The sequence below is a fragment of the Haliaeetus leucocephalus genome, unplaced genomic scaffold (assembly GCF_000737465.1).
Source record: "Haliaeetus leucocephalus isolate CR32 unplaced genomic scaffold, Haliaeetus_leucocephalus-4.0 Scaffold751, whole genome shotgun sequence".
NCBI classification, from domain to species: domain Eukaryota; kingdom Metazoa; phylum Chordata; class Aves; order Accipitriformes; family Accipitridae; genus Haliaeetus; species Haliaeetus leucocephalus.
The window spans coordinates 15,952,617-15,964,542 of record NW_010973187.1 but is presented as its reverse complement, the minus strand read 5'-3'; the positions used below and the strand labels follow the sequence as shown (position 1 = coordinate 15,964,542).

The window sequence follows — 11,926 nt, the reverse complement described above, 5'->3', positions numbered from 1 at the left end:
GGGCTCCGCGCATGCGCGCTGCGGGCGCGCTGACCTTCAGCCGGGCTGTGGTGGAGGCGCCGCCATGTTCGCCCGAGGGGCCGTCGTCGCGCTTTACCAGCCGCAATGGTAACGGGGAGGGAGCGCCGGCCGGGGAAGGGTCCTGTGGGGATGTGTCGCGGTGGTGGGGGCGAGCGGCGGGGCTGGGGTCGGCCCCGGGGCGGGGAGATGGGAGCTGGTCGGGAAAGGGTGCTCAGCCCTGGGGGGGGTGAATGGGTGAGGCAAGAGGAGTAAAAAGGACAGCTTCGGAGGTGACAGGCGGTGCAAGGAGAGTCTGCTCTTGTCAGGAAGTGGCGTGGCCTCCTCTGCTTCGTTTTAAGCGTTTTTTAAACAACACTTACGTTTTTGGAAGGTCGGACCCTTCTGATGCCAGGCTGTCTGGCTTTCGCTTACGTTGCACCGTTGTCTAAGGCAGCGGATAATATGTTCAATGATACATGGTGTCATAGGAGATAAGGAGAAGGGAGGAAGGTCTGGATACAGGGCATGGTTTAGAGCGGCTTGTCCCTACTACAGATGTTTTTCAAGAAACAGCAGTTCTTACCTTGTCATCCCTCTGAAAGGGACCTGCCCTTGACAGATGTTGGTTTGCTGGAGAACTAGTGAACTATCCTAATTTCTCCTGCGTTCATTTTTAGGGGCCAAGTCAGGAATATGGCAACTCTAAAGGACAGTAAGTACTGCTTTTGTTTGCTTTTGAGAGAGGGAGGGTGTTGCAGGAAAACCGTAGGTTAAAATATAATTTTGGTTAGCCTCTGTTGGATGAACTGATTGCGATACACCATAACATTGATACGTGAGCCTCCAGCACTTCTTAGATTAAACAAGTGTCCCTCAGAAAAAGCATTGCTTAAAATGGTTTTAGCGCTAATTTAGATGTAATTTCAGCAAACCAATATAGTTTTACTCAAATGTACTTTAAAAATAACTTTATTGTATGTGCTGAACCAGATTTTTGCTCACCTTTAAGAATTAATTTATTTTCTGTTATGTTTATTTCCCTGTGTGTTTCTCCAGCATTGGGGGAAAAAAGGTTGACTGTGTGGTTTCAGTTTGATAAGCTGTTAAGCCATTCCTCATAGGTTTTTATACAGGGATATTATCTTGGAATTGTGCTTGTCTGTAGGACACCTATTTTGTTTTCTTTTTGCATCAGTATTTTTATGAATCTCATTTTGCCACAATCTAAACAGAAGAGGAAGTTTATTCTGTCTCCTTATAGTACGGGGTCTTTCTCTTTTTTTCCTCCCCTTGTCATCTAGGAAAAGATGATAATATATCTCAAATGATATATCTGTGAAACGTGTACAAATGGAAAGAAAGAGAACAGTAACTAGATCTTATGTTGGGCTAAATATTAAATAAGTGTTATATTGGGGGGGGGGGAACATACCTGTTGTAAAGGTACATTTGGGTTAGCCAGATTACTACTCTTACTGCTTTCTTACTGTAAATACTAAGGGTATGTCTTTTATGAGGTTTATTTGTGCATTGTTTGTTTGGTTTTGGGGGTTCTTTTTTTGAGGAACTTGGCAAGATATTTTTGGATGGCAGTTGCTAGCATTTTATTGCTTGTTTTTGATGTCATTATGCCCAGTACAGCCTATGACCTTCAACTATTAACCTTGTAGTTACCAGGCGCTTGAAGTCCATCAAGAACATTCAGAAAATTACAAAGTCCATGAAGATGGTTTCTGCAGCAAAATATGCAAGAGCTGAGAGGGAGCTGAAGCCTGCTAGAGTCTATGGAACAGGAGCACTCGGTGAGAGAAGACTCTTGCACTGTGTGATGTGGGAACAGAAGAGGAAGGCTTTCATGGTGGTGATAAAATGCCTAGACTTTTTTAATCTTTTGGTGGCTTTTTCCAAAAGAATTTGTATCTCTAGGCCAATGTCACCTTGAGTATTCCTTATAAGTCATTTATGGAAAGTGATTTTTAAGAGTTCTAATGTGAAATTTGTTATGATTTCCGAGTACTTTTTTAACTTTGTGTGGTTGTTTTTGTTAGTCATAAAGACACCACAGCTCAGAATTTCTGGCCTGTCTTTATCCGTTAATGGAATTGTGTCCTATCTCTGTAGCATCTCCAGCTACTGTCAGACCTTCTTGCAAACTCTTGGGCTGCGTGTGCTCCCGAGGCAGTGGACTTGCACGGTGAACTTAACTAACTAATGATACTGATTGTGTGATACCTGCTGCAGAGATGTGTCTGGCTTTGAACTGTTTCTTTGTCGCCTCTGGTCAGATCACATGCAAACTTGAATGATTGTGTGGGAGATAAAATTCATCTGGCTGTGATTTGGAAATCCTCTAGAAATTGTTTTAGTCAGAATAATTCAAAGATATTTTGATATGACCTATTTGCTCCCTGGCACCCTTGAATAACTTATCCATTTTTTTTTAGCTCTCTATGAGAAAGCAGAAATAAAGGCACCTGAGGACAAGAAGAAGCACCTCCTTATTGGTGTGTCCTCTGATCGAGGTCTGTGTGGTGCTATCCATACATCTATTGCTAAAACCTTGAAGAACGAGATTACCAACCTCTCAAATGCAGGGAAAGAAGTTATGGTGGTTGGAGTAGGTGACAAGATCAGAGGCCTACTTCAGAGGTAAAAAGGAGAAAGAAGTGTTTGGTTTGGTGGTTTTGGTTGTTTTCTGTGAAAGAAATTTCAAGAGTGCTTGCAAAGCTGTGTGGCGTTCACAGGCAATTGCATTTAATGAAACTGCTAAATTGAAGTTCCTTTTGAAAAAAAAACCACAAAAACACCCAAACCTGCAAATGTGCTAAGATTGCTTTTGATTATCTGGACATTTATGAAAGTGTTGCACAGTATTACTATATTTTTGGAATAAAAGTTTGAAAGCTAGCAACACTAACACTGCTACAAGTGTGTGTTTATCATGAAGCTATCACAATTTAACTAAAAAAAAGCAAAATTTATCTCAGACCCTAATTCAATAAAATGCTTAGTTCTGAACACTGTTAAGTTACTGGACTCGTTGCCTGTTGGTGCCACATAGTTGTATATTAGAGCATCCACTTGGTTCTAACACAGATTTGACGTTACTGCAGGACACATGGCAATTACTTGCTGCTGACATTCAAAGAAGTGGGACGGAGACCTCCTAGCTTTGGAGACGCTTCAGTCATTGCTTCAGAGTTGTTAAACTCTGGGTATGAATTTGATGAAGGCTCTGTCATCTACAATCGGTTCAGGTAAGACTAAACTGAAACTGCGCTGGAAAAATATTGGGTAGAAGGCTTCAAACAGCATGTTGCCTGATCAAGTAATATGAAAACTGACTGTGACTTGTCATGTTTACTTTATTTCTTGAGGAGCGAGTGCATTTTGTTATGTGTGAAGAGCTGTTGTTTTTCTGGGTTTTTTTTAATAGTTGTGGTTGGAATTCTCTTTCTACTTGTGTAGCGGGTGCTGTTATATTTACAGTCAGCACGTCATTATATCCACATGGTATCTGAGATCTCTTCATCAGGATTATTGCAGAACTTTGTGGAGTTTGAAGGCCAGAAGTTGTCTATTCTAATATGATTTTAAGCGTTCCGTTTAGGGTTAGTTGAATTGAAGAGCCTATTACACTGTTTTTATACAGGTCTGTCATCTCCTACAAGACCGATGAAAAACCAATCTTCTCCCTTGAAACAGTTGCTGGTTCTGGTAAGTGGTGAACTAGAAACCACCAGTTACGTGAAGTGATAAATCACAGAAGTACCCTGAACATGGGAATGTGGTATTAAAACATCTTAGTATGGTGCATGTATCATAAGTTCAACAGCTTGTTTTTTCTTGGCAGTCTCAGGCTGACCTATCAAGGTGCTGTGGAGCAAGGAGGTTAAAAAGAACAGTTATACTAATTTTGATTTGAGATTCTCTCAAGCAAGAACTAAGTATATGCAGAACTCTGTCAGTTCCAGTGTTTTCAGCACTGAAGAGCATGGATATTGAGTGACTTTGCACTATTCAGTAAAAATACCCCAGTATGTTTCTGTAGCATTGTATGGGAAGATTAAACATAATACACCAGTAATATATTTGGCCTTAATCAGAATCTGACTTTCCTAGTGTTAAATTGAATGAAAAGATGTAAAATACTTAATCTGTCTGCTCCTTAAAATTTTCTTATGAAAGTACACATGGTACATAGAGAAAATCCCTTTGCACTGCCTTAAGCAGAGAAACAGGCTAGCCTAGTAGTCTTTCACGTGACATTATACTGTTTTGCTAGAAGTAGTATGTCTTGGATTTCTCATAAGTCTGCTCTTTCATATTTTACAGAAAGCCTAAGTATCTATGATGATATTGATGCTGATGTGCTGAGAAACTACCAGGAATTTACACTAGCAAATATTCTTTACTACTCCCTGAAAGAATCCACCACCAGCGAGCAGAGTGCTAGGATGACTGCTATGGACAATGCTAGCAAAAATGCTTGTAAGTCTACACTGTGGGCTTCCCAGAACTTCGGTAGTTTAGCATGAAAGTGCTGACCTCCCTTTGTGTAATTCTTAGCTTCCAAAATGATAAGAAATGAGCTGGTTTCTCTATTAATTCCATTTTGATTCTGTTTTTTTTTGAGCTAGTGCAATCAGGATTCTTTTCTGAATATGTGAACCTTATTTAGTCCCTGGAAGAGGAATTTGCTGTCAAGTATATGAGAAACAAGACTAGGTAACTGGAAGTGAAATAACAGATTCTTTGATAAGAACATGAAATACTAAACTAACCTTGTAATGGCCAAATACTCTGTACGCTCTTCTCCTGTGGCTGGTCTGAGGATTTTCAAAATTTTTATAAACTTGTACCTACTTGTGAGCCAAATGTAATTAGTACTGCACCAATTTAAAGGTGAGGAAACTGAAACAGTGGTTAAATACTTTACCACCTGTCATGCAGCAAGTTGAGAATATACAAGTATTCCTTGGAAGGTGTCCAAACTGAGTGCAGTGCAGAGAGTATGCAGTTGGTATTAGTGGGAGACAGCTAATAGCTTTTAAAGTGGCATGGCGATAAGACTGCAGCCCTTAAAAGGTAGTGTTGCATGAAGGATACTGTTGACTGAGTGAAGCCGATGGGATGTGCAGTTGGGCTACCTGGAACTGCAGGCATGGCGCTCTGCTGACTGCCTTATCTTGAGAGAAAAAGGTGATACTTACTGCGTTTAAAAAAAAAAAACTTGAAGAAAAAAAAATTTCAAAAAAATCTGGCTCCCTTTGCCAGAACAACAGTAACTTGAAGGAAATACTAATGTAGTTAATTGACAGTGAAATCTAATTTAAAAGCAAATAATGTGTACTTGTGTGATGTTGAAATAAGCTATGTCGTACCATGGTATTTACTAGTCTGTCAGCTGTTCTTCAGATGTTTAACTCTGATGCCTCAAGGCAAATTATCAAGTTTCTAGATTGTCTACTAGTAGCGTTATCTGTAGGGGAAAAAAATGAAAAGTGCAGTAAGCCTCTTGATCGTTTGCATGGATTTACAAGACTATTTGATCTTCCGTTCACACAGCTTCTCTTTATCTGTATTTGAATACTTACTATATGTTTAAATTCCAACCTTAATTTTTTCTAGCCGAGATGATTGACAAATTGACCTTGACTTTCAACCGTACCCGTCAAGCTGTCATTACCAAGGAACTTATTGAGATCATCTCTGGTGCTGCTGCTCTGTGAGTACCTGTACAAACATGAAGTAGGAGTTGTTGCAAAGTCATGTAATGCTTGTACGTCCTGCTTCAGTCAGGTTAACAGGGAAGGTTAGGGCACGTAGGTCCTAAAACCAAAGGGAAGACAATCCATGGCATGACTCCCAAGATTTTCAGCTTGTGCGGTTCTACTAACAAGTGTGAAGTTTGGCAGTCTTTTTTGGCCAGATAAAGTTAAAAAGCTGGTAAAATAGATCTTTAGCCTCAACACATATCCTTGCCTGAACAGGCAGTGGTTTTCCTCTGATTTGGCTTTCAGTGGATTTCCCCCTCCTTCCTTCTGCCTGGGCTTCTCCTACTCTGTCTGCTCAAAGAGCCCAGTAGTGTTGGGTGGGGGAGAGCAACTAAGATATGCTTTTTGGATAAATCAGCCTTTGGTGGTCTTCAGAAGCTGAGAGTTTGGAGGTGGGGTTGGAAGGAGGAGAGAGTTTACAGATTCTGTTGATACTGAATGTGTATTTTACTTTAAGTAAGTTCAGTATTTTGCTTATTTCCTTGAGAAAGAAGTTTTGTGAAGGTGCATATGGCAGGTTACAAACGTGTGGGCTTAGACCACCATTTGTAACTGTGTGTAGCTAATATGTATTACAGCTAACTGTTAAAAATCTGTGCTATACTTGGATGCAAATACATGTGTTAATATCCTGTGTGTTTACAAAATGCCTGAAATACATGCCATAAAGCAGTTATGTGCTGTATTGTGCTCCTCACAATACATTTGCGGTTATAAATACATGCATAGTTTTGCCTGAATTTGCATGAGTTGCTTCCTAACCTGCTTGTTCTGTTTTTTCTTGTAATACCATAACCAGGGATTAATCGGAAAAAGCGGTTCAGCCAAATCCAAGAGGTAAAGTTATGACATAGAAACCAGATTGTTTTTTAAAATGAATTAACACGGATGATCTTGAAGTCAAATGAGGAAGTCAGAATTCAGTGTTGGTCAGACAAACTGCTCTTCCCAAAACACTGGGACAACTGTCTATTGCTAGTTTGAATCTGTCTGAACAAGTTCTTAAGTGTCAATAATTTTATGCAAAATAACGCCCATGGTAGCGTACATCCACATTTGACATAACTTTCTGTGGTATTTTCCGGGTTATTGGATTAATTTGCAATTAGTGTTTTAATTTTTTCATAGTGCCCTGACCTTATGCAATGACTTTAAAATGTCTGTGTGTAAGATGTTGTTCCTAAAGAGGTTTCTCTTGCAAAATAAGCATATTCAAAATTTAAAACTTCAAGGAGAAATATACTTGATGAAGAGTTTGAGGAGGGGGAGAGGGCTAAGGAATATTAGTGAGTTGAAGGATTCAAATTGGAGTAGACAAAAGTTTTTAAAAAACCCAAATAATTGAAAGGGATTTAATTTGCTTCAATTTTTCTTACAGGTGAAGAAGAGCTCTTCTGAGCACATGGCTTAACCTGCCTGTGTCTATGTTAACAGGACTGCTCTGTTATTTTGTGAAGACGTGATAAAGCCCGAGAAATCTGTAAATTCTTAAAATAAACCACCTACATGAAAAAAGTGTTCTTGGTTGTCCATGGAGCAAATGCACTTGGTGTCTAAATATCTGGATTTGACTTGGTTTCTCTCTGAAACAATTTTTAAAAGCTGTGCTTTACATTTTGTAATGTATCTGGCATGCAAAAACATGTAAGCGGGTGTTTTCTTCGTTTGAAGAGTGCAAGAGATTGCCTGTCTTCACCTTGTGTTTAAATGTGTTGGTCTGTTATGCACGTTGTATGGTGTGCTGAAGGAGGAGACTGTGGAATAACCTCTCTGCGTTGTGCAGTTGGAACACTGATCTCCTTTGAATACCATATTATTACTATTTCTAGATGTTCATATTCTAAAATGAACTGATCTGATTACATGAGTCATTTTAGCATTTATTTAGAATGCTTGCTGTTTATATCATGGTCAGTGTGTGTGTGTATATATTCTATTTGCATGCTATAAAGTACAGTAACGTCACAGTTCTAAGCCCTCACTGGGCATGACAGGAATGTGAGAAGGCATAAAATGTGAAAAGTAAGAGTCTAGCAGAAGTGTAAGAAACAAATGGTAGTGGTGCAGTGCAGCCACAGAAGTAGAAAGCTGCCCCTCCCGTGTGTGTACATCGAGAGGTACGTGTGCGTAAGGGAAGCACTATCACCCCTGAGGTGGGATTCAGGGAAAAGGAGAGAGAGTCTCTTGGAGCAGATTTGTTACATACTTAGAAAATGCTTCCAATGACTTCTTTTAAGGAGCTATGGTTCTAATGCTGCTGTTATGCACACAACTGGAGTGGCAGACTGGTTAGAATGGGTGAATTCAGGGAGTACTAAAACATGGGAAGACACACAAGCCACTGGATGTTGTGATAGTGATCTATGCAATTGCCAGTTGTCATAATCTGGAGCCTGTAGTTCTTCAAGCATAATTTTTACTTAGAACCCCTTTTAAGTCCTGGTTTGTCTTGTTTCCTTTTCTACCAAAGTGTGGGAAACACTGCTTTGAAAGCACAAGCCTAAAAAGACAGTACATTGTAATTTACTCTGTTGAAGTTGAGAGCTAGCCCCATTGTTTAAACAGCTTCCTTTTTTTTTTTTTGAGGTAATCCTGACGATTTATGTTGCCCTTTCCTCTTAATTTATCCACTCTCTCTGTTCTCTTCCATGTGAAATTACATTCCCGCTAAGGAATAATTTAAGGCTACTGCTGGCTTTCTAATGCAGTTCCCACCACGTTCCTGACCTGATCGCATGTGAACCAAGGGCCGTACCCCTAGGGCCAAAGCTTTCCCACAGCATCTTGAGGTTTTTGTGGCTGCCTGGCCTGCTGCCACCACCTTGCAATGCAGAGTGTGCAGCTGATGGGCTCAGCGGGACTGGCAGCTGTCTGTTGCTGTCGTCCCAGATGAGAGGGATGACACATGTAACACTGAGCATAGAAACGCTGCTCTGTGTACTGCCTGGTCTATCGGGGACCCTCCTGCTGTCCCCAACCCATCTGACTGTTCCCTTCCTTACCCCCCACACAACATCTCCTTTAATTCCTCTCAGGTAGGCAAGAAAATCCTTTCTGCAATGTCCAGCATTCTCTTCTTCCCCTTTTCAAGACACAAAGGAGTACCTCACGTGCAGCCTGGGCCAGGTCGATGTACCTAAGGAGTCACATGTCCACACAGGGAAGTTCTTTCCAAGTCCTTGAATCCTATGTTCATAGAATCATAGAACAGTTGGGGGTGGAAAGAACCTTTAAGGGTCATCTAGTCCAACTGCCCTGCAACTAGCAGGGACATCTTCAACTCGATCAGGTTGCTCAGAGCCCCATCCAACCTGACCTTGAATGTTTCCAGAGATGGGCCATCGACCACCTCTTTGGGCAACCTGTGCCAGTGTTTCACCACCCTCACCATAAAAAGTTTCTTCCTTCTATCTAGTCTAAATCTACCCTCTTTCAGTTTAAAACTATTACCCCTTGTCCTATCACAACAGCCCCTACTAAGAAGTCTGTCCCCATCTTTCTTCTAAGTCCCCTTTAGGTGCTGGAAGGCTGCTATAAGGTTTCCCTGGAGCCTTCTCTTCTCCAGGCTGAACAACCCCAGCTCTCTCAGCCTGTCTTCACAGGAGAAGTGCTCCAGCCCTCTGATGATCTTCGTGGTCCTCCTCTGGGCTCGCTCCAACAGGTCCGTGTCTTTCCTGTGCTGAGGACCCCAGAGCTGAACGCAATACTGCAGGTGAGGTCTCACCAGAGTGGAGCAGAGGGGCAGAATCACCTCCCTCAACCTGCTGGTCACGCTGCTTTTGATGCAGCCCAGGACATGGCTGGCTTTCTGGGCTGCGAGCGCACATTGCTGGCTCGTTGTCCAGCTTTCCATCCACCAGTACCCCCAAGTCCTTCTCCGCAGGGCTGCTCTCAATCCCTTCATTCCCCAGCCTGTATGGATACCGGGGGTTGCCCCAACCCATGTGCAGGACCTTGCACTTGGCCTTGTTGAACTTCATGAGGTTCGCACAGTCCTACCTCTCAAGCCTGTCAAGGTCCCTCTGAATGGCATCCTGTCCTTCCAGCATGTCAACCGCACCACACAGCTTCGTGTCACCTGCAAACTTGCGGAAGGTGGACTTGATCCCACTGTCTGTGTCACTGATGAAGATATTAGAATAGTACTGGTCCCAGTACAGACCCCTGAGGGACACCACTCATCACTGATCTCCATCTGGACATTGAGCCATTGACCACTACCCTCTGGAAGCAACCATCCTACCAATTCCTCATCCACTGAACAGTCCACCCATCAAATCTGTACCTCTCCAATTTAGAGTGAAGGATGTTGTGGGGGACTGTGTCAAAACTTCACGTTAATTCCCTTAAGAATACTTGTGAAGTTTCAAAAAGGGGGCTTGTGCATTTACAGCTTTCCAGAGCACTCAAAAAAATACGTTTCTAAGATGGGAACTGTAATGACAGTTCAAAACTGCCCAAAGCTTCTCAGCGGGCTGAAAGGAGTGAGCAAAGACCATCCGCCTGTCCTGAAAAACAATGAGCTGCAGGGTTTTGTCATGGGTCCAGCTCCCCTCTCTGCAGACTTGAGATGTGACTGATAGAAGAGACCAGGCTGTTTATTGACTAATCAACACACTACTAATGGTCTAATAAATCAAAGAGCTAATTTGTGAACTAATTAACTTCTAATAATAGACCGCTATTATTTACAATTCTGTCCTTCACGCTCTGATTAGTTACACACAATTACAGAGTTACAGTTTAGCACTTGTGTTATTAGTGTATACACAGGCACAATTAAGTAACAGCTCTCTTGCTCTTCATTCTATTTCCCACACCACTCAGTGACTGTTATTTTTGTTTCTGGATCCTCCTTTTTGCCACCATAGTTTCCCCCTTTCCCTGCTTGTTTTTTTCCCAAATAAACAACTCGCCCATAAACACTTTCTCCTCTTTGTTGCCAATTTTGCTACACCTGCTCCCAAAGCTGATGTTTCTACTATCTAGGCAATCTTGGCCTTATATGTAATTATTTATATACCTGCCTACATACAGGTGACCTTGCAAGGTTCTGCTTCCCCTAAAGATCCCCAAACTTCCCTTCAATTTGGCTCATACTGGCTCTCAAAAATTATTTTTTTGTGTGTGGTTCCACCACGTGCAAAAAACTGCAGCTGCGAAAGAGATTCACAAAAATCGTCTTTTCCTTAGCTCTGGAGGAATTACTGAAATTAGGAGAGAAATGTAACAAATCAGCCTTTTTTTTGCTGCAAAGGAGAAATATCCCCTACAAGTCTTCTGGCATTAAAGTCAATATTGTTTTAAAGTGTCTTAAATCAGGGCCTTCCCGTGTCCTTGAGAAGCCTCTCCACTGTCAAAGGCATCTCTCTGTTACACCAAAAGGTCCTCTGCCATTTCTTAGATTCCTGTTCCTCACAGCACCGGCCTAATCCTGCAACTTCCACGTGAAGACAGGAGGTTGCTCCAAAACCAACCTGATGCGGTGTTGGCCATATGTGTGACGCATATGTGACGCGTGGCAAGGCCGTACAGCTGCAGAGTGACGCAGTGCAACCTGACAGCCCGAAACCGCGATCTCCAAAAGTGACCGAGATGATTAGTGTGAAGAGTAATTAAAGGGCTTCACCCAAAAGTAAAGATTTAATGGCAAGGTCTTGACAGCAAACATTTGATGTCTGTGGGTATGAGCCACCTGAGGATGCGCTGGGTCCCACAGCGGAAGGGAAACCCACTGACAGCGATGGCTCCAGACATCCCACTTCTCTGCCCAGCTGGGAAGAATAAAAAAAAAAAGAATAGTTTAAAAATAATCGAACAGGGCTTCGGATAAACCGTTTCGGCGAAGAATTTTCAGCTTTCTGGTAACACGTGGCACTGCTGCTTGTTTAAACGATGCGCCCGGGTTCTGCTCGCCGCTCGGCCGCTTTGGGCCTGCGGAGGTGAGGGGGCGGCGGTGGTCCCTCGCTCCTGGGGAAGCCCAGCCCAGGGGGTTCCCGGAGCCCCCCGACACCAGCTTTTCCTCACACCGCTGTAAGAAACCCCCATTTTGGCGTGTTTTTTTGGCGGGGGGAGAGCTCGACCCGCTCCGCTCCGCGCCCGCCCGCCGCCGCCACAACAACCCCTTCGCCCCGCCCGCCGCCTCCGCC

The 11,926-nt window shown here is 42.7% G+C and overlaps 1 protein-coding gene across 2 annotated transcripts; it reads left to right on the top strand.

Moving 5' to 3' along the window:
* Nucleotides 1-26: 26 nt before the first annotated feature.
* On the top strand, nucleotides 27-7,289 carry ATP5C1 (ATP synthase, H+ transporting, mitochondrial F1 complex, gamma polypeptide 1). Of its 2 annotated transcripts, XM_010581004.1 has the most exons (10): nucleotides 27-108; nucleotides 678-712; nucleotides 1,671-1,802; nucleotides 2,445-2,649; nucleotides 3,114-3,257; nucleotides 3,653-3,717; nucleotides 4,336-4,491; nucleotides 5,632-5,728; nucleotides 6,577-6,614; nucleotides 7,156-7,289. In XM_010581004.1, the coding sequence occupies exons 1-9, from the start codon at nucleotides 65-67 to the stop codon at nucleotides 6,581-6,583; spliced, it is 885 nt and encodes a 294-aa protein (XP_010579306.1). In that variant the 5' UTR covers nucleotides 27-64; the 3' UTR covers nucleotides 6,584-6,614; nucleotides 7,156-7,289. The 2 variants fall into 2 exon arrangements, with proteins under 2 accessions (XP_010579306.1, XP_010579307.1); XM_010581005.1 differs by lacking the exon at nucleotides 6,577-6,614 and having other exon boundaries at nucleotides 28-108.
* The last annotated feature ends 4,637 nt before the right edge of the window (nucleotides 7,290-11,926 follow it).